General features: G+C 33.7%; 1 protein-coding gene across 1 annotated transcript; it reads left to right on the forward strand.

Annotated features, from left to right (window-relative positions):
- The first annotated feature begins 285 nt into the window (after window positions 1-285).
- On the forward strand, window positions 286-16,820 carry LOC132545591 (sodium channel and clathrin linker 1-like). The gene is made up of 22 exons (XM_060209284.1): window positions 286-371; window positions 933-1,000; window positions 1,423-1,472; window positions 1,900-1,972; window positions 2,107-2,304; window positions 2,598-2,669; window positions 2,955-3,005; window positions 3,247-3,317; window positions 3,651-3,741; window positions 4,777-4,868; window positions 5,274-5,360; window positions 5,957-6,047; window positions 6,415-6,513; window positions 6,953-7,024; window positions 7,631-7,705; window positions 7,916-8,064; window positions 8,833-9,025; window positions 9,399-9,535; window positions 11,580-11,718; window positions 11,876-11,971; window positions 12,826-12,929; window positions 15,586-16,820. The coding sequence occupies exons 1-22, from the start codon at window positions 335-337 to the stop codon at window positions 15,701-15,703; spliced, it is 2,163 nt and encodes a 720-aa protein (XP_060065267.1). The 5' UTR covers window positions 286-334; the 3' UTR covers window positions 15,704-16,820.
- Window positions 16,821-27,943: the final 11,123 nt, after the last annotated feature.

Raw genomic sequence — 27,943 nt, forward strand, 5'->3', positions numbered from 1 at the left:
GTCCTGTCATGTGACTGATTCAATAGAACCGGGCGGAATAACTGGTTAAGTTTAACAAATAACAAATATTGTTGAAATTATCATTCTTTTGCTTGATGTTTTAAATAATCTTAATGAATAATAATAACATTGAGACTGTTTCATATTGCAAAAATATTTTAATCAGAAGAATTTTCTGCGAAACTACAGTTGTAAACAACAATGGCGGCAGAATCAAGAAAAAGATAACATTGACAGAACATTTCTTTGAAATTCGGTCTCGTTTTTTGGATACATTAATGTTGAACTTCCAAAGAATTTTATTTTAACTACTGTTTAAGTGTTAAAGTCTACGATGGAGTCCGAAGAGGTTAACTTTCTAAAAGATCAAGGTTTGTAATGTGGCGCGGTGGTTTGTGCATGTTTGAACTTATCCAAGGATCACTGCACATGCAATTTATAATTCAGAGCGTTCGCAAGTTTTGTCAAATATATATTGTTGTAATGCCTGTGGCGATAAACTAAATAATATAAAGACGGTTTTGCGTTTTATACTTTATATTCATATTAGATAACTACAACTTATAGGTGTTAGATGGGTGTTTAGTATAGTAAATCGTTAGAATCACGTATTTTTTAAAAACTATATTTAGCTAGATAGATACAGGTCCAATGAGCCTCTTGTTTCTTATTCTCTCCTTGAATGCACACTTAGTTATTGAAAGCCAGTACACTCTGTCTTTACTTAATACGGAAATCAATTTTGAAAGAAAAAAAGATCCTCCATTAGCAGATGATAATGGATGAACAGATACGTACATAAAATCATGCAAGAGCAAATAAAATTGAGATGACTGATTTATGTGTATAATTCTTACTTAGATAACATGTATGGCAACAAAACGTTTTTACACTGCTCTGCTGATATTGATGTATACATTTTGGGTTTACAGTTCAAAGACTGAATGCAGCATTGTCAAAATATGTATCAGGTTCCTTGGATGAGCTTCCCCCTCTAGAGGTAAGTAATATTCACATAAACAGACTGAGGAAAGTTTTCTTGTTTATACAGTGTACACGTAAATTATGATGAGAGTCTATTCAATTTTTTTATACTTCATTTTTTATTTTAGTTATTATTTTATACAGTGGAATTTCATGTAGACCTTTTCTTATATTTTATGTTATAATAGGATATACTGTAGGAAAGCCTCTGGTAAGTATGGTACAGAATATGATATAAGATATTTAGTATCAGATGTACTTAATTGGGTTAAGTGAGAAGAAGAATAAGTAACAACTGACATTCTTTTAAATTAATATCTAAATAGATTGATTATTCAATTCAGAAGATTGAACATCTTTATGGATCACTAAATCAATATGAAAGTAAATGTAGTGTGAAGTTGTAATGTATTTTCTATTATTTGTACTTGTTTATAGGGGCCACTAGCCCAGGAGGGACCTACAGCACCATGGCTGACAGAATTCAAGTATGTCATTGAACTTTCTTTTTGCTTTGTCATACATGATATTATGCAAAGAATAAATAAGGTGTAGGGTAAATTAAATATAACTTATACTTCTATAAATCCATTTTTTACCATACATCATTTCTTCTTAATTGGATACAGAAGTATGTCATTGTTGTATTTCATAGTTATATAGAGTAAATGGTTTTAATTATGAATCTGTTTTATGCAAAATGATGTAAAACATTCTTATCCAAATGAAAAAGGATATATTACTGAATACCCAGTGTAAGTTTGTTAACAGTCAATACACTGTGTAAGTATTCCCTAAATTAATACATTGTCTCCATTGTCTCTGTGCTTTGAGTTGTCAAAGTTATCATTGAAAGCTCAATGCTATTAGTACATGAACATTTTAAAAGTATATAACATATTTTAATTTCCATAGTGTGTTATCTCCCTTGATTGCTGAGTATGACCAACAGCTGAATCAGTTACAACAGGAAGTGGACCTATACAGAGTGAGTATGTAGGAAGACTATAAATCATCAAGTACTCCACCAATCTCTGTGATTAGTCCAAGAATGCTGAAAATCCAAAGTCAATACATGTCAACTAAAGCAATATTCATCACATTTGTTTATTTATCTTTCAGGAAGAAATGGGTAACCTGAGGCCAGAGCTGGACAGAATTGTAAATGAAAATAATTTGTTATCCGCTCAACTGAAGGAGAAACTGGACAACCATCTGGCTGGCATACCCGCTGAATCAGAAGGAAGTGACTATAGTCCTACAACTGAAAATGAACAAGTCCTACACAATCTGCAGACACAGGCAGACAGTGCCTTACAAGTAAGTCTGATCTAAACACAGAATTCAGATGTCTCTTACCTCCTGAACTAGGAACCTGTGCAATCACATTTTTCCAAACCAAATCAGATTTCTGTGGCATCTTTCAGTTTTTGTACAATCATTGTATCAAATAACTTAAGTCCTATTACCCTTTTATGAAAAATATCTCCCACTAAATATTTCACATTGGAATATTTTGAAAATGCTTTGTCTCTGCAGCAAGTTTGATTGAATGCTAAAAGTAAATTTAGAGGCACTTACTTTCTTTATATTAACGAAAATTTCAATTTCAGGAAAAAGAAGCAGCAATATCTCGATGGCAGGAGGCTGATCAGGAGATTGACAGATTGCAAAGGCAGCTTCAGGTATCTAAACCATGGGAATACTCATTGATATATATATATTATATATGTATATTAACCAATATATCAATATATTGATTGATAGAACTTTGATAGAAAGAACTCAACTGACAAAAGTTAATTTCTCAAACTTAAAATTAAACAAAATTAGGAGTTTTCAGCATATGTTTTTGGTAACAGAGTTGATAGATACTGTTAAAATTTAGAGATGATCACTTCAACAGTGTTTGACTAAGCAATAACAAATGGAAATTCAAAAGGTTGAAATTCTTGAACTTATGTTTACAGAGTGAGAAGGACAGTCACCAATGGAGAGTGGTTGAACAGCAGGCGCAGAAGGTACAAAGCACAAGACTATTGTCATATATTAACATGGATTATTGTTTAAATTTAATTCAATATTCAGTGTTTACAGATGTTAGCAGATCTTAGCTAGTTGACAAGTGTTTACACATTTCAAACTGAAATAAAATCAAGCAATGATTATTGTTACAAGTGATGCAAATCACATGTCACCATGAATATGCATTCCTACATTTTTGTATTTATATGAAAATATACTTTATGTTCAATGGAATAGATGCAGACAGAGTATTATGAGACTGTTGGGGCCTTAAACAAAGAGTTGGAAGACACTCAACAAGACTTGAGGTATGAATATAGTCATGATGTTTTAGACAAGTTACATGTAGTCATGATAAACCAAATGTTTAATTAGATTTCACAGTATAGTACTCGTGATTTGATTATCATTCGTATTTTCTGGAATTTTGTTTGGATTAGTTTAACACATGAAGTAGAATTACATCTAAAACTCTCTTTTGAATGTCTGACAGACATTTCAATGACTCTTTAGATTTAATTTTGATAATACATGTATGTACAAGTTTATATACTCTCAAGTGGATATATTTCCTCATTTAAATGTAACTGCATAATATTAAATAAATGTGTATAAGATGTTTAATATTTACAAATTAATAGGTTAACTAAACAGGAATTAGAAGCAAAATTGATGGAAAACAAAGATCTGAAGAAAGGCAACAAAGATTTAGAACAGCAGCTGCAATGGAAGGTATTGCCTGACAATAAACTTGACACAGTATTAACAATAACGGGAATGGAACAGATTGGAAATATCCTAAAATTTACTTTTGTTTGCTTGATTTTTTTATTTGTATATTTGTTTGAGAGGTAATGAGACTAAACTAACAGTCTAAACCTGTAACCGTAGCACACAGCACAACAATCTTAATGATTCAATTTCACAAAAATGATTCTTGTAATTAATTTTTCTTGACAGTATATACTGTCAGATGTTTTTATAATTTTCATATTTCTGTTCAGTAAATGTGGCAGCATATAAGAAAATGTCATGTGATTAAAACACATATTAAGCATCATACAGTATATATATGATCTGAGACATACAAAAGTATACTATAATTTTTGTCACATTTATTATTACATCTGAGACAATGTAAACAATACAATACAGTTATCCTTATCAAAGACAATTTCTGTACATTAATCTCTCGACGACAACCTCTGTACAACAATCTGTCAAAGTTAATCACTGTACAATAATCTGTCAAAGTTAATCACTGTACAATAATCTGTCATAGTTAATCTCTGTACAATAATCTGTCATAGTTAATCTCTGTACAATAATCTGTCATAGTTAATCTCTGTACAATAATCTGTCAAAGTTAATCACTGTACAATAATCTGTCATAGTTAATCACTGTACAATAATCTGTCATAGTTAATCTCTGTACAATAATCTGTCAAAGTTAATCACTGTACAATAATCTGTCATAGTTAATCTATGTACAATAATCTGTCATAGTTAATCTATGTACAATAATCTGTCATAGTTAATCTATGTACAATAATCTGTCATAGTTAATCTATGTACAATAATCTGTCAAAGACAAACTTTTTTTTATTAGTCTGTTACAGACAATCTCTGTACAATAATGTTATGTTATTGTCTCTGTAAATGTCCATTGTCACAATTATTGAATCTTTGTCCATTTTAACTTTATAGGATGTTTATGTAGGTATTGATAATTCTTTATCTGATGGTTATCAATTTCTTTCCTCACAGGACCAAGAAATAGCTGATATTCTCTTTAAAGAAGGCGTGTCAGACAGCAGAGTGGGTGATATGAAGAAAATTTTAGACAATCTGCAGCAAAAGTAAGTGAACCCTGGCATTTTAATTTAGAAGTTGAATTTTTCTCAAAGTAAAAAATAGAGCTTAGTTTTCAATATGATGTCGTGATAGTGAAATTTTATACAGAAGAATCATATAGGATACAAAATGGAAAGTAGTAGTTGTAAATAATGAAAATCACATTCTTACTGAAGGCTCGAGAGGTTTGTGGATCATGCAATAAGGTAGAGAATATGATTTATAGTCTATAAAACTTTTGATTTATTCAGGTCCAAAAAACACAATTTTGAAAAAGTGTAAATTATATGTTTCTGTACACACTTAGATCTTTGCAGTATATGGTTTACCATGCATTTGTATTATATAATGTAGAGTGTAACTTCAAAACAATGCATATCCTGTATTTGTTTTTTTATCTCTTTCCTCAGATTAACAACAAAAACAAAAGAATCAGATTCCATGAAGATGGACAAAGATGGATTGGAGGCTAGAGTGAAGGAAATGCAGAAAAGAACGTAAGATTTCATATCTCAGGTTTGTAAGTAATACTCCTGTCTGCACCTTGCTGGCCTGTTACATATGTAGGATATGTTGAGTGATCTACTGCATGTCGGTAGATTTTGGTAAATCTTTAAGTCTTGTTATCTGCTACAGATTTCTAGCATTTATTTTGAAGGATTGGTACAAGTTTTTGGGGTAGATCTAGATACAAATATTTGTCAAATAATTTTTTTATTGTTATACTCCATGTTACTCTAAAACAAGTATATATCATTATATAGTGAAATTTCCCTGGTGTAGGAAGCCAGTTGTTGTGACTGTTTGGGAATGTTTATGTATCATCCATTTTACATGTACAGACCAATCTAATTGTCATGTGGTCAGTTGTACCATTTTTTTATTATTATTATTCTTTTATAGATGTTACAAGGCTTTTGCATACTGAACAAATCTCAAAATACATGTATTGAATTACAATTTTGTTTTCCTAGTAAATACTCTCTGAAACATGTTTATAATAATTTTCAATGGCTAGCTGAAAAGTTTTAGATTTGTTTCATAAGTTTATAAGCACTGGTAATCTAATATCAACTTGTACATGTTTCGCTAGTGCTGAACTGGAGGCGAAGGAAGTAGATGCTGTCACACAAGTCAGAGATGCAGTACAGATGGTGGAAAATGCTGTTTTGGAAAAAGAACAGGTGAAGCAATGATATTCAATCTTCATCATGAAATATGTTATTCCTTATTCTGGAAATAATGCTTGATATTTAATGTATTTTTGTTTGTTTTTTTGCTCAATATTGGTAAATTGATTTTGAAATACACTATAACCGTGCATATGTCTTTTGAGTTTGAAATTGAAACAAATTGTTTTATCAGGTAATTAGGGAATTTACTGTACTGGGATGTTTGTGTTGTTTGATTTAAATTGATGGTTGGTTATAAGTAATATTGTATCAGATAACTAGTTTGAACAGAATTTTTTGCTCTATTGATAATTTCTATGGAATCCAAGATTTGAACACAAGATGTAGGTTGTGTAGATGTTAATCATACGATTTTCAGGCTGAGGTGGAAGTAAAACAGAGAGATGAAGAAATCGAGAAGCTGCAAGATTCCATTAATAAACTGATTAATGAAGCTGGGATTCGCACCAGACAAGAGGTTTGTATTCTGACATTTGTATGTTAATACACTAGAATATCACAGAGGATTACAGTGATTAATGAAATCAATGACATTTATCTTCACTGTTGTAGACATTTCACTGTAATTTCCATTAAAATTGTGAAACATTCTTTGATTAAGCTGTACTGTAAAATCCAGTTACATGTATCAGTATGGATTCTAAAACTTGGAAAGGTTCCCAACACAAAGTTTATTTACAGAAGTCAACATAAATTGTATATTTTGTAATCTTTAGATGCCAGCAGAATCCTGTATGTGATCAACCTCTATGACTTGCATTGTATCGTTCTATATTTATATCTTCACTTAGCATTGATATAACAAAGAAATATTTAATACTTTGGACAAATCCTGTAGTAAATTTTATGGTAACCATTACAGGTGTGTAAAGTCAAACACATGGTTTTGTTTGTAGGTTGATAACATCCGACAACAAAGCAATGAGAGAATCACAAAACTTACAGAGGAACTTCATAGTCTGGAGATGGTAAGTCTTGTTAATCTGTTGTCCCCTTAAGGAACTTCACAGTCTAGAGATGGTAAGTCTTGTTAATCTGTTGTCCACCAGTCCAAAAACAATACTTAAACGTTGTGATATTTTAAAAGCATTGGAAACAGCCAGTGTTAATATGTGACATGTTCTGTGTTTCAATGATCCACACAATTTTGATTCCCATAAACATGTACCACAGCAATTTTCAACACACAGAAGGGTTATCCCTTAAGTGTGCCATAATTAGGTCACTGAATCTCAACATCAAATAAGAGACTATGAATAAATTAATATCAAGTAGAATTTATCTGGGTCAGTTTCTGTTAGAATTTATCTTGATCATTATTTTAGATTTTTAAACACTGGATAAGAAACTTCCAGGACAAGATTCTTCAGCTCGTTGAGATAAACGGGCTGTAATATTGTCCAAAAAAATAGGCTGGACTGAAATTCAAGGTCACAGACAAGAGGCAAAAATTTCTGAAATAATTTACAACAATCTGAACATTGAAAAAGACCTTAACATACTACCAGAATAATGTTAAACAAAAAAAAAAAAGACTTTGAAACTGTTTGACATGTGAATTTTATGTTATCAAGGAGAGTGCAGAAAAGTCTGAGATGTTACAGAGAGCCATCAGAGAAAAACGAATGGTGGAAGTTGAACTAGAAAAGGTGAGTCATAACACACTTTTATTTCTGTCTTAAGTTTTACCAAAACCAGGTTCATGTGTGTTATTCTGTACTCTTTAATGGTTAGAATTTTGTATTTAACTGCAATTTAATGCTGAAATCATAATGCATTCATTTTATAAATAAAAATGAAGGCGTAATTAATGGTGAAATGAGAACATACCTTTATTGTTTTGATCTTTTTCATCCCAGTCTTTTAAAGAATCTATGGCCCAAGCAGCAAAGGAGAAGGATGCATTTGAAGACCTAAACAGACGAGCTGTGAACGCTGAGAGAAGTCGAGATGACAATGATGTAAAATTGGACTCATTACAGAATGAATTGCGCCGTCAAGAAATGAAGTATGTCTTGTCAATAGTAAATCTTCTCCTTTCTTTGTTTCTGCTTGGTAATGTTTTTTTGTGGTAACTCCAGGTATGATAGATACAAAAACACTCTTTTATTAATTCTTAATTGCATGTAGCAACAGTTATACTTATAAAATTGACAGCATCATCATTAATGTGCAATTTCATTATTATACGTATTTACATATGAAATTCATTAGAGGATGTTAACTCATTTAGGAATATAATTACAATGAAAACACAGTATAGGATGTATATACAATATAAACTCATCAGAGGCGGTATTACAATGTAAACTCATCAGAGGCGGTATCACAATGTAAACTCATTAGAGGCAGTATTACAATGTAAACTCATTAGAGGCGGTATTACAATGTAAACTCATTAGAGGCGGTATTATAATGTAAACTCATCAGAGGCAGTATTATAACATAAACTCATTAGATGATATACTTACAACATAAATTCAATATAGGATGTATTTACAAGGTAAAATTTATTTGAGGAAGTGAATGTGAACACAGTGTATACAATGAGGTATTATAATTCAATGATATATATCACAAGTATATCACTCATTGTATTGCAGACACATTCAGAATTAAACTTGAAGCCAGAGTTTACAAATGATACAGGAACATTTACTCCTGTTTTGTTTTCTATGGTTTTATATACATGGATTAGATTTATAATATATATGTTAGTATTTATGCGTTATATAATTCAAATTGTTCTTAAATTCTGAAACATCTTTTTGTATAGCAATGAACAGCTGAAGGATCAGTATGAAACACAGTTTATGCAGATGAAGGATAGAATGAAGCAGATGGAGAATGAATTTGAATATCTCAATGATGACCGAGTACGCCTTCAGAATGAGGCTGATGAAATGAAGAAATCTGTATCAACAGCCAATAAGGAGAAGGAGTTTGCACTGCGCAAATACCAAAAGGAGGTACACATTTATTAAACAGTTACTGTATGGTAGTATACCTTAATCTTTCGACCCTTTTCCCACCTGTTAATGGTACCCGTTCAGTTATAATGACCTTCTCTGTAACTAATCAGCCAGGCACTGATTATAAAATAGAGTATATGTATATGTCCCTAAACTAACTAATTAAAGATGAAAAAAATGAGCTCTCTACCATTGTAAAATGTCGAAGTCACCTATATAGTACTAAGTTAATGAAAACCGACCAACATCCCTGGAATAAGGGGACAGTCTTGTAGTTTAATTGATAAAGTACTACTTTGTGTATTTATTGTATTCCCTTTTTACTTATAATTACGTATTGATTGGTAACATTATTTTTCTGTGAATTCAGATGACAATCTTGGAAAATGAACAACAACAGAAGATGCAGGATTATGAAGTAAGATTGCAGAGTTCTGAAGATGCCAACCGTCATGCTATGGGGGAACTAAGAAAGCTATTGACAGGACAACAGAGAATGTCTGCCAAGTAAGGAGGTTTCAGAAATGGAAACTAAGATTTTTTTTTATCATAGTCCACATTAAAAGTTTCTTCTTTTCTTCAGTGATGTATTCACCATCATTATTTTCTCTCTTTAGAAACATGTGTTATGTTATGTTGTTTTTCATTTCATCCAGAATTATTGTTATGTAACTTATCTATTAGATATGGTGTATTTATGAATTTTCATTTCATTTGAGAGTAATGAAACAAGTCTTAAGAATTTTTCATGTAAGAAAAACTCTGGTAAATTGAAATAAGTGAATTTTATTGACAAGTTTTGTAGATATTACTTGTCATTGAAATTCACACAGAGTCCTATTAAGATTTTTCCTGTAGTGAGTACTGTAGGCTCCTATTTATATTCCAATAAATGTTTTTCAAAAATATTACAGGAAACAGTTTTCTTGCTAATCTTGAAGCATTCTCATACTTCACAAACATGGGTATTTTTGGAGGATAGGGATATTTCAACCCTTGTGTAAGAGTTAGTTGGGCTGCACTCAGCAAACTTCATGCGGACCAACCATATGCTAACACTCGGGTTGAGATACCCCTGTCCACAGAACAGACTCAATATATGATTAATCTCTGCTTATGTCAAAATAATCTATTGTAACATGAAGACAAAATTGTGTCATAATTAGGTCATCTGACCCGAAGGGTCGAGATGACCTGTAGCCATCGTGCTTCGTCCGTCGTCATCCGCTGTGCGTCTTCCGTAAACTTTTCATTCAAAAATCTTCTTCTCAAATACTAGAAGGCCTAGGGGGCTAATACTTGGCCCATAGCATGCTGGTATGGAACCCTACAAAGTTTGTTCAAATTAATGACCTTCAAGGTCACAGGGGTCAAATATGTTAAAATATACAAACAACTTCTTCTCAATAAGCAAAAGTCCAAGAGTGCTGATAATTGACCTGTAGGATGCATGGATGACATGCTACCAAGTTTGTTCAAATGAATGACCTCGACCCACTTTCTAGGTCACAGGGGTCAAATATGTTAAAATATACAAACAACTTCTCTTCAATAAGCAAAAGTCCAAGAGTGCTGATAATTGACCTGTAGGATGCTGGGATTACATGCTACCAAATTTGTTCAAATGAATGACCTTGACCCACTTTCAAGGTCACAGGTGTTAAATATGTTGTAATATGCAAATGACTTCTCAATAACCAAAATGATTAGAGTGCTGATATTGGGCCTGTAAGATGCTTTGAGGAAGTGTTACCAAATGTGTTCAAGTGAATGACCTTGACCAACTTTCAAGATCACAGGGTTCAAATATGTTAAAATCTGTAAACGACTTCTTCTCAGTAACCAAAAGGCTCAGAGTGCTGATATTGGGCCTGTAGGATGCTGGGAGGAAGGGCTACCATGTTTATTCAAATGAATTAAGCCCACTGTTTTAACGGCAGACTCACTGTTGTTAGAGTTTGGCTTGCTTTTTGTCAGATGACCGTTAAGGCCCATGGGCCTCTTGTTATTTCATGATGTTAAAATTGCCATGTGGTGTAAAATCTCATAAACATTTAAAATGATATCACAGAACGCATCCATGGTACAATGTACAACATTTCTCATAATCAAGGTAGTTTCTAATGGTATATACAACATTAATATTACCTCAAGCATGCAACAAGATATTTAAATCATTCAATTAAAAATTCTCTCAGAGTAACATCAACATCTCTAAGATGTCTTACTCTTTTTTACTTACCTTTTGTTTACTTATGTAGGTAAGAATTGAGTCAGTAATGACAGAGGACAGGTGCTGCATTGTCATTAAGAATCCTTTAAAACAATATTCCTTTCCTGAAATTATAGAAATCTGTAACCTTTGTTGATTAAGTATGATTTTTTAACACAAAGTGATTTGTTGCTTTTAATCACATTTTATAGTAATGATAGTGATAATAATAATAAATGATAAAAAACTTAATTTAAGGTTGATGACATTTTAAGTTTACAATACTTTTCTTACAAGTGGTCGACATAAAAAATGCACAATATTTACAATCAATTTTAGGTGGAAAGAAGAGTGTGAGACAATAACTAAAAAGTTTGAAGTGAAAATAAATGACATGAGAACAGAGATGAGTCATGTACGTAAGAGGAACGATGAATTAACAACTTTACTACGGGACAGCCAAGCAAAAACAATGGAGGTATGATTGACTTGGAATGATATATAGAACCTAAGGTTCATTATTTGGTCAAACTGAAAATGATGTGACACTGGATTTTTAAAAATTTTTGTGATTACCTTTTCATATGAAGTTTTAAGCAGTAGTTCATTGTGTTGTTTTTTTCAATACACCTCAGGCAGAAAAGATGATCACTGATTATGCGCGGAACATCTATCGTATGGAGGAGAGAGTGCGGGAATCTGAAACACGAGCAGCAGAGGCCACGAAACAGGTAATGATACAAAACATTCTCAAGTGAACTTTTAATTTAGATTACAAAATGGGAAGTCAAACCCAAGACCTTACTTTGTGATTGTAATGACATAAGTCTATGTATTCATGTATGATTACCTGTTGTCTTGACAATTTATGAGAAATAAACAGATACAAATTTATATTTTTAGGTCACCTGAGCCAAAGGCTCATGGTGACCTATTGCCATCATGATTTGTCTGTCGTCATGCGTCGTGTGTCGTGCGTCGTTAATTTTTCACATATTCAAATTCTTCACAAGAACCACTGAATGGATTTTGACCAAACTTGGCACAAAGCATCCCCATGGGAAGCCACTTCAGGTTTGCGAAGAAAAAGGGCATGGCCCCAATAGGGGCCGCAGGAGGGGAAAAAAGGGGGTAAAATTAGGTAAATCTTTAAAAACTTCTTCGCATGAACCAACAGTCAGATTAACCACTGGGATGATCATGTCTAAACTTGATACAAATGTTCTACACAAGGTCCTAGCAAGTGTTTTAACTTTTTGGGGCAATTCAAAATCCAAGATGGCCACCCTGGCCTCTGTTTGGTTAAGACATTTTGGACTTCCTCTCAAGAACCACTGGGTGGATCATGTTCAAACTTGGTACAGATGTTTTACACATTTTTGCAACATTTTAAAATCCCCAGATTATTGACATATATTCCTCAGGTGACTGTTAAGGCCCCTTGGTCCTCTTGTCTTTGTGATTACATTGAAGTCTATGTACTTGTGTATGTTTACTAGTTGTCTCCACAATCTGTGAGACAGATACAAATTTCTATTTTCTTTGTGATTATATTGAAGTCTATGTACTTGTGTATGTTTACCAGTTGTCTCGACAATCTGTGAGACAGAGACAGATACAAAGTGAGCGGAGAAGTCTGATAAACGAATTACAGCGAAGTACATCAGGGTCACCAAACAGATCCGCCAGGTAGGTGTTACAGCATGGTATTGAAAATGGTGTGCAGTAACAGAGATCAGAGGTTGTGGGTTGAAAATGTCAGTGTCGGGCATAGCTGATGATCAATACACCTAGCTTTACCCTCGTAGTATATATACACATTGGTTATATTGTATTCAGTATGTTAAAATTCCAAAGGCGATATACCCACATAGTGTTCAAAAGACAAACGGCCACAGTCAACCAACTTCAATTGAACCCTTGCACAAGGTAACTTCGGGGAGAATACAAATATTTGTAAATAGCAATCTTAAAGTAAATCTTGTCATCTAATATAAATTCCTGTTGAAGAGAGTGTATTTAAAGGATTTTGAATCTAGGGTGATTGTGAAGGGGATACATTTGTTAGATTGCCTTGAAAAGTTATTGAAGTTTACTGACGTAATTTTATTTCATAGTCCTTAAGTTAAAAGTAATGTTGCACACCTTTTTGACAGTAAAGAATTGGATTTATTCTTATTGAAATATATACTGAAAAAGTCTTAATAGGTTTATTGATTTAGAGCAAGTAAAATTGTTTGTATTTTTCATTTCATTAAAGTATGTAATAGATGCTTGATTTTATATACTGGATTTGAAGTTAATGAAAAATGTTTCAGTTTTTTCAAATGGAGAGGTAATGTTAAATATTTTGTTAATATGAACATCTAAAATATTAAACAATGTAAACTCACAGTCTGGTACAGATTTAAACTTTAATTCAGCTTGAAGTTGGTCTAGTTCATTATCAAATACTTTCTGTAATTGTTTTGTATGCTGATTCAAAAGCACTAGTTTCTTCACCTAACCATCAGAATGATAAAATCCAAGCAAATGATGCATCTATCATTTTTTTTATAAAATGCACAGATAATTTCTGACATGTACTTATTAACGATAATGGTATTTTTTATTTGTTTGTGAAGTTGACAATACCCATAACGTATAAAGATATTTGATAAATTTAAAAGGATTTGATAATGACTATACATATTCAGTGTATTGATTTTAGGATTTGTTTGGTTTTTTTTTTACTTTTTCATTGTGAAGGTGTTACAGAAGTTTTATATTTACACTTATAGGAAATTTGTTCAACATTTAAGAGCATGTGATAAATGACTGCTGAGAATTTTTGATAAATGCTTTCTTAGTTTCATTCTGATAAGAGAGAGAGCCAACTTGGCGTACATGATATTTCAATCAAATACCGTACTTTGGTTTTAAGTAGTAATTGTCATCTTCCAACATGAAAATCTCACATAGATGTAGAATGGTTTTAGTTACCTCTTTTTTTTTATTTTCTCTGAATCAACCTTTCTTATGCAATTTTCACAGTTGAGAGGAATTGTGCAATTTCTACTCAAAAACTCAAAGCAACATTTGATTTAATCTGCAATATTACACCACAGGTCATTATCCTTTGTTCTATAGTGATAAACTGCAGATTTGTAGAAAGGTTATTTTTAGCTATCTTTTATTTGGCACAACTGACTTCATTTTGTGAATATTATCAAGTCTTTTTATGAAACTATCAACATAACAACGTATCAGCAAATGATAAGATCTAAACAGTTGTGATAAAATTATCACCAAAAATTTACTTATTAGGGACACTGTAAAGGGGCGTTGCATTCACTTTGCTGTGTCATTATGATGAAGCAATGTAATAAACACAACAGCTGAAATCTTTTTATTTTCTTTTAAAGCACCTTGGTAAAGTGATCTGGACTTTGTGTATGGTAGAGTTTTTCTCTTTTTCTTTTACATTTTTCTTGTTGAAATTTTTTAGAATTTTTGTCTAACCACTACTTATTTGGTAGCACTGTATCTCAGATACAATGGGTAGTGAATTTCTGTACACAAGTCTAAGTCATATACTAATTAAAAATCAGGTTACATTTCACCAGGTCAACATGTAATTGAATATCTGAGAGATAGTATTGTCTGTTTTATGGGTAATTGATTATTAGGGAGTTAGTATTGTTTGTTATGTGTATTTATGTGTAATTGGTGATCGGGGGTGGGGTGGGGTGGAGGGGGGTTAGTGTTGTCTGATTTACATGTAAGTTGATGATCAGAGAGTTAGTATTGTCTAATTTATGTGTAATTGATGATCAGGGGGGGACAGGGGGGGGGGTTAGTGTTGTCTGATTAATGTATCAATTAATGATCAGGGAGTTAGTGTTGTCCGAGTTCTGTGAAATTGATGATCAGGGGGGTGGGGCAGGGGGGTTAGTGTTGTCTGATTTACATATAAATTAGTGATCAGGGAGTTAGTATTGTCTGATTTGTATCCTTTTCATAATCTATGCAGTTTGATTTTTTTCACCATGTTTTGTTCTACACCAGCACAGGATCTTTAGATGTCTGTCCATCACAGTCATTTCACACTGGGTATTGCATTCAGTGCTATCTATTGAATTGTGAAATTACTAAACATAATGATGTCTGTCAGAGAATCAGTTTAAGGTATACGTGATCAACATATCTCCTTAATTGTATGATGATTTCTTTGGAATTTATGTCTATTTTTAATACATTTATCACATTTGAGTTTTTTTAATGTATTTTCAGAAACTTCGTAAAATTTCGAATTTTTCTTTCACTTATTTTTTTTCCCTGAAGTTTGAATTTTCTCTTTCTCCAGACTTGGTGACTCAATGGTAATTGGAGAACTATCCACCAGTCACAGAAATTTAGACAATTCAGCAATACATATGTCCAAGTTCAAAAGAGATCAGGAGGATGCTTTATCTGACCGATGACAAAGGTGATAAATGACCCAGCTTTTTGTGCCTTTGGTACCAATATAAGGGTACTGTTTTATTTTATGAGGATTATCAGGCACTTTCTTGTGTAAAACCTCCAAACTGTTGTGAGTACAGTGTGGGTACAGTCTCCAGAGCAGATTAAAACATATCTGGGTGAAAGGGACTACCTCAAATCATTAAGCACATCAGTCAACGGTCTCAAAGTGCTCATGCATATGTGTCAACCTCCGTCCAATAAGCCATCCGGTGAAGAGACACAATAATACAATTACACCAGTCTGATACCCTGGGCTTCTAGAATTTTGGGCCCGATGGAAATTTTATAGATGTCACTTCATTTGGATTGTGACGTGAATAGCTGAAAATTCACAATGAAATTATGCCACTAACTTTTAGAATGACAGTGTCAATACAAAATGTCACACAAGTCTGGACAGGGTCAGTATGTACCATGATAATGTTTTCATCAAAGAAACAGCAGTAATAACTGTCCAAGTTTTATTTTTACAAATGTGTAATAACTTTGGAAATATCATTTAGTTTCTTACAATAATGTCATGTTTCTTGTACCTGTGTTCAACTTTAAGAAAAACTTTATTCTGAATGGTGAAAGTTTAGGCCTATTTCACTTTTCCTTGTTTGATTACCAATTCATGATATATAGGATTTAGCAAATTTCTAAGGTAAAGGTCAAATTCATCATTCCCATAAATGAAAGGAAATTTCTCAAGTACTGTCAAATGAATGAGTAAATACAATTTGTATAATCCTGAATGTCCTAGTGTTCTAGTTTTATACCATTTTCTTTTTACCCATAATGAAATTAGCTGCATGGTGACCTCATGATTTAACTTAGAAAGACCTATATCAAGAAAATGAAATGTTGCAAAATTTTCATTTATGTATTTATCTTTACCTATCTACTGGCAAGCGTTATTGCTCAAAAATATATTTATACATATATATTTAACATATCAAATCAAAATAATTTGCAATTAAATTATTTTTGTACACAGTTCTGTACTGCATGTTGTTATGACAATATATAGTTGTTTGTAAGAATGTGTAAGTAGTAGATGGTCAGTATGGCTTGTCATTTTAATGTATTTATAAAGACTACAATATTAAATATGAATGAAACAAAAGCAAGATTTTTGTGTGGTCTATTTTTAGCCCACCACCATTGACCATCAAATTGTCTGTGGTCTGACATACAAAATTTCTGTCATCGCTATTTATTGAGAATTAGTAAATGGATCTTTATTGAACTTTATATAAAGGTCCCCCTTGGTCCCTATTGGTGACTGCTTAATTTGTGTCTGATCAAACAAAGAGGTTGACCGACCTCAATTTGAAATTTTGACAATGAAAGTATATTTCTGTTTTCTGGAGAAGACCTTGATGGATATTTCTCCAATTTCTTCTCAAAAGTACATTTCCCTTTGCTTTTTGTGAGTGTCCACTCAATACCGAGACAGATCATAAAATATCTGATAGATGTGCAGCCATATTGGATTTACATACATAATATGTTTGTTATCGCTTTTTTAACATAGTATTTCGTGCAATGTTCTTAGATTTCATTTATAGGACTCCCAACTTGTCCTTATTTGTGCACCCGACAGTCATTCTTTCATAATATTATCTATAAGTTTCCCTGTTCCAATGATGTCACCAAATGATTGATTCACCTGTCAATTCAATATATACTGTGTAAATTTTTTGTTGCTGCATGTATCTAATTAAGCGACACTTTCAGAATTTGCATGTCTTGTACTGTTAATTGTAAATGTATGAGTCATACACCTGTAGAGTTCACGTACCGATATGCACCTGAACAATTTCTAGTCCTGAATATATACACCTGTAATAATTAAATACTAATCAGTTCGTAAATTTTGAAATCTCTTATCTGGATTGACTAGTCAGATCTCAGGTTGATGTCAGAATATAGACTGGAATATATGTAAGCTATGTCCATTCTGAAGTATGTAAAAATCTTTAAAAGAGACATTTCAAATTTCTGATACCATGAAATGGCAAAATAATAAAATACACAAAAGTTACGAAAGGCACTTTTTGGGAAATGAGCACAGTGCCAAAAATATCCTGATTACGGTAAGAATAAATAAGAGAGAAGGGGAAAATTCCTTCTTAAAGAACCAACCAGGTGTTACTATGGTGGGTGCCAATATTTCTGGGATTTCTTTGCAATAATAAACTGGATATCTTTTAGACAAGGGGTTATAGGACCAGTATCATACAATTGTTTCAACTTAAGCACACAAAGGATACTATCTTCATTCTTCATCTTTACAACCAGTGATTCCCTTACCTACACCATGACTTATTGAAGTTTTTTTTGTTGATTCATAAGATATCTATAAGGTAATATGATACTGACTTATCTCAGCAGTTGAAATCAGACTCATGGGCATCATTTTTCATCTGAATATGTCTTCCTGCTAATAATATAGTTATGGACAATTTAATTAAGGAATCACAATCGTTTCATCCTGAGGAACTCTCGAGGCCAGTCATGGTTGAGTTGTCATGTTTTTATCTTTATGTTTATATCTCCATAAATATTTGTTGATAAAGTTTTGTGATGAGAATGTTACACCCATGTTTTGATCAAGATTACAAGTTAGTGGATTACATCGCTTGCAGAATGTGTGGTATTAAGGTTTCAGGGGAGAAGGATGTAAAATTGTACCATTATTTCAATATCAGGTCCAACCTTGATCAGGCTTTGTGAAGTAGCAAAACCTTCATTTCTATAACTGTATTGTTGCCATAACAATATATTTATATCTAACACATTGACGTGAACAATACAGTCATGTCACAAACACAAACAATATCCAAAAGCCGAATATTGTGGTAAAAGCTACTTGAGGTGTCTCCTCTGCAAACACCATTACAGACTCTGGATTCACCATAGCACAGATACTTTGTAGTTACTCAAAAGTAACACATAGGCTGTTATGATGAGGTTACCACTTTTGGTGATGAATTGCCTCATAACAACAATGTCTTAAATAAAGCTTATGAAATAGTAAATAACACAGCACAGAAAGATCAAGTGCCCAAGAACAGATGTTGAGAAGGAACATTTTTTTGGAAGATACTGAGAGAAAAGGTTTAGAAAAAATGAGTACTACTGTAGAGAATACATACAATGCAATAGAAGAGACAAGAAATTGGAAATGCATGAAAATGATTTAACAACTTCACATGCATATAAGGAGGATCTCTAGAGATGGGAAGGAATCAGATTTCAGCAGCTGATAATCATTAAAGATAAAGCAAACGGGTTGGAAGGATGACTAGGAGGAAAGCACAGTTTGCCGATTCAAGATTGAAAATAAAACCTGTTTTGTGGGAGAGTTCCAGTGAAGAAATTGAACATTAAATGAGAAACATACTTTCTAATCTAGACGAGGTAACACCACCGAGAATTTTCTGATTTGTGCCTTAACGTTCCATTTAGGCCTACTAGTTACCTGAGAGAGCTGTGCGTGCAGTATTAAGGACATCAAAGTCAAGGTCAGAACCAGGCAGAAGTCGATTGTCACAGCGTGTGTTTTAGTGGCGTCTCGGGTTATTACTAATAAGACTATGAGTATTTTGAAAATAAAGTGGAAAGAGACATTTCCTGACAACGGGTACAAATTAGAACGATATTTTAGTTCACTGTTAAAAAAAGTATAAATGTTTATGAGACAAGAGACGGTTCTAAACTGTTAAACCACTTTCTATCTATGTTAAATGGAAGATCTTTTATAACATATTCATGCAGTGTAACCACTATATCGACACACCAGCCGAGAAGAGGGTGATACCCAACACTTCTCAGGGGCGCGGAACATAATGGAGCCGTGGAGACTTGGTAATGAATCGACTGTATCACAAACACCTTCTACATCACATGACAGGACTTGGATGAGGCCAGAAGTGACAAGTATGTAGCTGTCTCCTATTCTGTTTGTGGTGACGATGAACATTATGATTAAAACCATGGAGAGGGAGAGTAAAAGCTAGAAATTCGGCATTAATCAACCCTCAAACGGGCGGTGATTAAGGCGTGGTATCTGCCTGTACTGGACTCTTATGCTGTAAGATGATAGGGATGAAAAAATAATGAAAAAAAACCAAAAAAAAACATCGAGAACACGGATATTCCTGAAAAATTACAAGGAGAATAAGACCAGGTGTTCTGGAAGAGTAAGCATCTTCTGCTTCATCGACGACGCCCGCCATGTAAACCTTGGTCAATCCAAGCAAGTAATGTCAGCTTATTAAATGAGAACAAGGTTAAAACAACGGAAGCAACAGGCAAACTAACGAGCATCAAATATGTCCAGCTGCATATCGTACAAATAAATAGAATATTTCTCAATGAGATTACTATGGCTACAATAAAACTTCTCCCATAATTTTCATTCACCTGCATCTTTTGAACTCTGTGTTTTGAGTTTGTCCATCCGTTGACGACTTCTTGCACGGAAATCGTGATAATGGGAACAGGTCTTTAAATATCGAATCAGCAGCGACATGAAACACCATAGCTTTGGGATGTATTGTTATTCAAAAATGGGAAATTCACAATAGAGGAATCGAAATCATCACGTTTATCATACAGCTTGATGAAAAGCTATCCATGTTGGTTTTTTTGTAGGAAAATATCGAGATAAGCAGCTGATGTAGAAGAGTCGGTCTTTGATTTCCGATTCTGGTCGGTATATACGATTGACGTGGTCAATAGATTTCGTATCTAGATATAATATATCAATATATCTAAACGTGAAATTAAACGACTTTGAAAGGTCATGGCCTGCTTTTATAAGCTCTTCCGTGAATTCAGCGTCGTATGAAAACAAAACCAAGTCAGCCAACAGAGGGGCGCAGTTTGTTCCCGTAGGTATGTCAATAGTCTGTTGAAAGATCTTAGCACCAAACTCAACAAAGATGTTGTCAACCAGAAAGTCGATCATTTTTAAGATTTCGTCCTCCGTATATTTCTTCTTTGATTTGGACGGACATATTTTTTTTAACGAAATGCGATTCACAACCTTATATCTGTACCGCCGTTCAACTTTCTTGGAGAAGGAAGCTCTCAAGAATATGGGGTGTTCCTTCTGCTTTGAATGATGTATGGTGGTGTACAGGCTAAAAAAACCATGTGTTCCTATAGAAGAAATGGCTTTTATGAGAGATTGTTGAAGATTAGTCAAAAGCTCTTTGGGGTTCTTCCGAACCCCACCTGCTGTGCAATCCACTTCTTGAGTAAACACATTTAGACTGTAACCCAGATTTGATAGTACTTAGAATGGTTGTTTGTAGTTTTGACAAAGGCTTAGTTGTACAACTGGACGAGCCAGCAATGAAATGTTGTTTATATGAATTCTTGTGAAGTTTATGAACTCAATATAAACTGGGGAGGTCCATAGGCTGATCATTAATAGGCAATCTATATAATTGTATTACCGAAACATGTTTAGCCAAGTCCAGTTTTTTTGTATACAGGAAATGTAACAATGTTTTAAGAAAATGATCAAGTTATTGGACGACTTATCTGCAAGCGAAATAACATTCCTGTCATGTAAATCAGATCTGGAAGTGTGGATTTAACATCTAGATGGAGGAAAGTGTTTTTTATTTCATTTTATATTTCAATCAGCAAATTATTTTACGAATGATAGCCTAAATGGACTTAACTCCCTCAGAAAGAGAATCCATGGCAACGTTGTCTCGTTTTCGCCCTTTCTTTTGCATAGTTTTCAACAAAATCCATAAGTTCACATTCCAATTAACGAACGGGGTTTTACGATATTTTAGAACTCTTCATGGAAAGATCTCGAAGCTTAACATTTTGAATAAGGCTTCATTCATTAGTTACTATGTGCCGAGGGTGACCATAGTTATAAGTAGAGGTAGGACAAGAACAAGCCGACGAAGAAGTAGTTCTAAGGTTTTCTACATTCAGTTGTTGTAGCGTTTGTTTGTTGTCGGAAAGTTTGGATGCAATTGGCTTGGAGTAACAGTAGGAGTGTTTCTGATTTGAAAGTATGGTAGAATGTTAGCCTAACTAGACTTCTGGTGTGAAACATTGCTAATGTTTATAGAATCCACTCCCTTATTTAAAAACTCAGCTTTCATAAATTGGTGTCATGTTTGTGGATCGCGGTCATCTGTACGGACAGGTTTAAAAAGTAAATTTGTGCCACACCATCCATAATTCTATGAAGTCTCCAAGCTAGTTTCCACGGGTCACCAGAAGTAGTATTATATGGATCCGCTAGAAGTTTTCGTAGCACGGAGAGAGTAGGTTAATGTTCCTTCAAAGAACATTAGTGTAAGTACCATCCAGCTTTACCGATGGAGGCCATCCACTGTCATCGGTGATGAAAGAATCGAAAGGTTAAACGATAGAGCAAATCGAACAACAAGGGGTGCAGGTACATTGTCAGATAAGGAATAGATACACCAATTTAGTGCAATAGAGCAAAGACAATGACACATTGTCGTCACAAAAAGGCACTGTGTGTACCCAGTACGGTGGCCTTTCAACTGGGGTGAAGCCAAATTTGCTTGAAGAGTTTGGAATATGTTCAAGTTTAGAAAATATGTGTATTTACAGACATCTGTCAATATTAATCAAATGTTAGACTAATTATACAAATTATGCGATTTATTTACACGTCATTTGTAACCCTCTCACAGAGAGAAACAATTGAAGAAAGTCAGAAGGTGGAGAGAAAAGCGTTTGATTTTAATTTCCGGTATTACATAAGCTCCGAAAGCATTTCAGGTCAGTATTAACTATTGCGCAATTACTGCCCTGCATCAGCAACAACAGTACTGCGTAGTTAAGTGACCTTAATATCTGTACCCTACAGAGCACTAACAGTATTATCAAACATGCATCGGTATCATGTATACTCTGTAACCTCCTATATACACCTATACACAACAAATTACTAACATTATATTTACCGTATATACTATATATCTAACATGACCAGTAACTAAACTACGAAAGCCTAATGGTGTCAAAGCAAAAAATTTAAAACGTGGAAACATGCAATAACGCGAAAAAAACATGTAAATACGCAAATAAACCCGAAGTAACGTGATTTTTTACGTAATAACGCAAAAAAATGCGCTATAACTTAAATAAACACGTAATAATATAAATAAACACGTTATTACGCAAACTGAATACACGTTATAACGCGAAAAAACACGTAAAAACGTAAATTTAAAACTCGTAATAACGCGAAAAAACGTAAATTTAAAACTCGTAATAACGCGTAAAAACGTAAATTTAAAACTCGTAATAACGCGAAAAAACACGTAATAACGTAAATTTAAAATTCGTAATAACGCGATAAAACACGTAATAACGTTAATTTAAAACACGTAATAACGCGGAAAAACACGGTATATAAGGGTATTTTAAATGCTAATTTAGATCTAAATATTAACGAAGATGGACGAAGTTGATAAAAGCATAAAAGTGTATTTTCAATTAGGATTCAGCAACCAGGAAATATTGGCCATACTAGCTCATTCAGATAAAGTTGTAATCAGTATATCTACTTTAAAACGGAAGTTAAAGAAATTAGGACTATGTAGGAGGAAGAACTATTCCGATTCACTTGAGATTGCAGTTTTCATTCTTTCGCAACTTGAAATATCGGGAAGATTGCATGGATATCGATGGATGCACTTAAAATGCAAATAAGCTGGGTATAATATTGCAAGGGATACTGTGTACCAACTTATGAAACTGCTAGATCCTATAGGGATTCAAAACAGAAAAAGAAAACGACTGAGGAGGCGGCAATATTTTAGCCCCGGGCCAAATTTTGTTTGGCACATCGATTCATATGACAAGTTAAAGCCTTATGGCATCGCTATCAATGGCTGCATTGATGGTTATTCACGATATTTGATTTGGTTGGAGGCAGCAACTACAAACAGCGATCCGAAGGTTATTGCCAACTACTACCTGGATTCGGTGAGGAAGAAAGGAGGGTGTCCGAAAAGAATCAGGGCAGATCTTGGAACTGAAAATGTTTACATTGGTAACATGCAGATGTTTTTACGCCGTGATCACACAGACGAATATAGTGGTGCAAAGAGCTTCCTAACGGGCAGGAGCACACACAATCAGAGAATCGAATGGTTTTGGGGATTGCTGCGGAAAGAGTTAGGACAGTACTACATGGATATATTTGCTGACATGAAAAATGATATGAATGACCTATACTGTGGTGATTTACTAGACAAATCTCTTATGCAGTTTTGCTTTCTAGAGATTATTCAGGTATGTGTATTTGTTATTTACGCCCATAGTCCGAGTCTGTATGTTGTCTTAATCTAAAAAAAATGTTACTCGTGTATGAAAAATTGTAGAAAGGATGTTAGACTACCTCAATGTACTAATGGTCAAGTAAACATTGATAATTTAAAAATGGTTGGTGTTGTAACGAAGAAAGTTTTGAAAATTTCATTAAGGAATTACTGTAGTAGTTTGATTCACATATTAACACTTTAGATTAAATGGGTAGGGGTGGGGGTGGGTGTGTATGTGTGTGGGGGGGGGGGGTGTTGTCCTTTGAAATATTGACTTGAAATTTGAGTTATGAATTTGATTTTTTTTCGGGAAATACAGATCAAGTTCATGTTTTGTTTGTGTCGACAGTTATTGCCCTTTGCTAAAAATTAGTTTTCCGGATTTTTGTCGGTTGTCCTTTGAGATATTGACTTGAAATTTTGGTTATGAATTTGTTTTGGGGAAATACAGATCAAATTTGAGTTCGTGTTGATTGACTTAGTTGTACATGAGTTATTGCTCTTTGTTCAAAATTAGTTTTCCGGACCTTTTTCGGTTGTCCTTTGAGATATTGACTTGAAATTTGAGGTATGAATTTGTTTTTGGGAAATATAGATCAAGTTTGAGGTTTCTATTGATTGACCTAGTTTTACGTGAGTTATTGCCCTTTTTCAAAATTATTCTTCCGGACTTTCCTCAGCTGTCTTTTGAGATAATGACCTGAAATTTGGTATAGGAATTTCTTTTGAGATAATTGGAATAAAGGCCGACTCTTGCTGCGTTTGATCTAGTTTGACGTGAGATAAAGAGAATCACAAAGAGAAGGACGTTTATTTCAGTACCAGTATTAATTAGTTGGTGCATTTATTTTGGTAGGGAGGTTTGTGGGGACCGGTAGGGGACATGTATTGCTTTAGAAATACTCTCAGAATGCTTGTTTCATAATGGAACTTGTCATGCGGGTGCACATTGATGAGAGGTGTGTCGCGTACCAAATATAGGTCCCCGTGACCTTGACTTTGACATTTGACCTCCATCAAAAGAAACCTTGTCTGAGTGTGACTCGTATACTACATGTATTTCATACCAGAACTTTAAACTTGGCATGTGGTTGCACCTTGGTGAGACGTTCTATCGCGTACCATTACTATGTCACCGTGATTAGACTTTGACCTTCATCAAAGAAAACACTTTTCCAGTCTGTAATACTTATAGTTTTTCATACTGGAACTTCTCACTTGGCTTGTGGTTGCATCTTGGTGACATGGTGTGTTGCACCAAAAGTAGGTCACCGTGACAGTGACTTTGACGTCACTGTCCATCGAAGGAAAACTTTGTTCAGTCTCTAACACCTGTAGTATTTCACACTGGAACTAGAATATTGTAAAATCTGATGGGAAACTGTATTTTCTCAATTGTCTTGTTGATTTCATATGCTTTGAATCTTTCATCTTACGTATTTGTATTTAATCATAGAGAGAGCTTGATGACTTACGAGACACATGGAACACTCACGTCATACGCACAAAGCCCAGAGGTGCTGAAGGAAACAAGAGACCAGTTTTGATGTATAGTTTACCCCAACTATATCACTTAGAAGATCACATTTGCCCCGTTCTTGAGGATGAGATCATGATCTGTGAGACCGAATCTAGTCTTAAAACATTAACATGCACAGATGAAACTGTTCTTGAGCTGTGTAATTTGATCCTTGAAGAAAACAATTTGCAAAGACCATCTGATACAAACGAGGCAAGACATCTTTATCAACTATTACGTCGATTGATTCGGTCTGGATTAGACAATGTTTTGTAGATAATCGAGCGTCGGAAGTAGCAGAGATATGCAGTGTATAGTGGTGTATGTCTAATGCTGCTGACGTCATAGAGCATTTCTGTTGAGTAAGCTGAACATATGTACATCTCCATCGGTTGCATTGTTTTCTTGTCAACTCATCTATTGAAAGTATGGTAAAAATGAAAATAAAAAGATCTGAAATGAAATGAATTATTATGATTTTGCTAACGAAAATTATATAATACAGTAATGTATAAGATGTGATCCATTTTTCTTCGATTCCTATAGGCTAAAGCATAGTTCCGCGGAGGTCGATATGGACTTTGCGTTTTCTGCTACATGTTAGCCTTAAAAACATCACGTCGATATTTCACTTATTATGTCATAATCTTTGTGACGTCAAAATATTAGCTCAAGGTCACTGTTACTGTGAATAAAAAATCAGGTCTTTTTTTCGCAATAATTTGAGTTCCGTTTGGCCAATCTACTTCATACTTCATACAATGCTTTCTCACCACTTTGTTGTATAACTGAGCTAATCAAACTCTTTACTATGTCGTACATTATTATTCAGTAAGTGCACTGCTCAGGGCGCATATGGACATGTAGCCCGAGTTTCCATTTTGACGGACACTAGTCTAACGTCTGGTGTAGGGCCAGAGAATCTCAGTTAGATGGATATAACACATACAGTAAGGCAAAGGGAATCAAACGTCTGAATACTAAATTACGACCGGCTAACGCAAAAATCTCATCAAATATAAGTACATATATGTTGTGAGTGCTTCTAACCCATAGAATGGGACTTTTTGTAAAGAAAAGAAAAGTAAGCAAACTAAATTTACTCAGTTCTTTAATATATTTACATTTACTCTGCATTGTCAATATATAACACTACCAAGACCAGATCCGTGTTATGAGACCATACCACGGGCGTAAGTGATATGTTAACAATTGATTGTTGACGTCACTTCATTTGAAAACGACGTCACAAAAACGTCTCCGCGGTAACTACCATTCCGTAAAGAAAACAACGCATCCCGGTCAGATACCTCTTATCTTTAGTCTTACAATAATTTTATATATGATGTGCAACTATTGATTGGTTAATTTTTTAAAAGAATATTAGAGTTTTTAGGGATTTTGTCATGCACTACTTTTTTTGTAGGGAAAGTCACGAGATAAAATTCCATTGGCAATTCCTTTGGCTGTTCTACTTGTGGAACATACATCGAAAATATTGAATTAAAAAGTTTTTTACAACTGGAATTATTCAATTTGTCTGCAATCCTGTTCCGTGTTATAGGACCATAACACGGAACAGAATGCTGTTTAATGCTTAATTAAATCACAGAGAATTGTTTCCTATATATGTATATAGCAACAATTCACAGAAAGATATGATATGGATAACAACAACTAAAAATGTAACCAATGGAACATACTAAATCATGAGACATAACCTATGAAATATGAAATGTGTGAGTTTGAAGTGTTATGGTAAGTCGATTGAACATATATTCAGGGAGTAATGTCGATCCTTATTATATTGAAGTTATTTAGATATTTTTTTTTATATTATTCAAGATACAACTGTATCTTATTTAGATATATAAGATATCTCATAGGATACATATGATATCTCATAAAGTATATAAGAAATCTCATATAATATATATCATATAAGATGTCTTCTTAGGAATTGCACCTGATGTCATATAAGATATCTGATATCGTACATAACATATCTAATATGCTATATAAGATATCTGAAATAATTCTCTACTTTATAAGATATCTTATATAAATGTGAAGTTTCGTCAGATGTGAAAAGGGAACTCTCCCTCTCAGGGAACCTACATGTATATAGTCTGGTTCAACCAGACTCTTGATTCGTAATTAAGGTGGCAAAGCGAATTCGTTAACACGTGGTCTACAGAAATTGGAATAAAATTTACAACGTGTCGGCTTTAAATTTTGATTTCGCATAAAACATGAAAAAGTTTTCTGTAATCACACTTTAGGATCATCAACATGAAACCAGTTTATCCAGACGTACGAGAGAAAATAGTAACGCCTGTATTTGGAAGCAT

The sequence above is a fragment of the Ylistrum balloti genome, unplaced genomic scaffold, assembly GCF_031769215.1.
Source record: "Ylistrum balloti isolate Yb309-2 unplaced genomic scaffold, AGI_CSIRO_Ybal_v1 Utg369850, whole genome shotgun sequence".
NCBI classification, from domain to species: Eukaryota; Metazoa; Mollusca; class Bivalvia; order Pectinida; family Pectinidae; genus Ylistrum; species Ylistrum balloti.

Coding starts and splice junctions, on each gene's coding strand:
- LOC132545591 (XM_060209284.1), top strand. CDS start 335: ATGGAGTCCGAAGAGGTTAACTTTCTAAAAGATCAAG. Junction 2,670..2,954: donor GATTGCAAAGGCAGCTTCAG/GTATCTAAACCA, acceptor TTATGTTTACAG/AGTGAGAAGGACAGTCACCA. Junction 9,026..9,398: donor TGCGCAAATACCAAAAGGAG/GTACACATTTAT, acceptor CTGTGAATTCAG/ATGACAATCTTGGAAAATGA.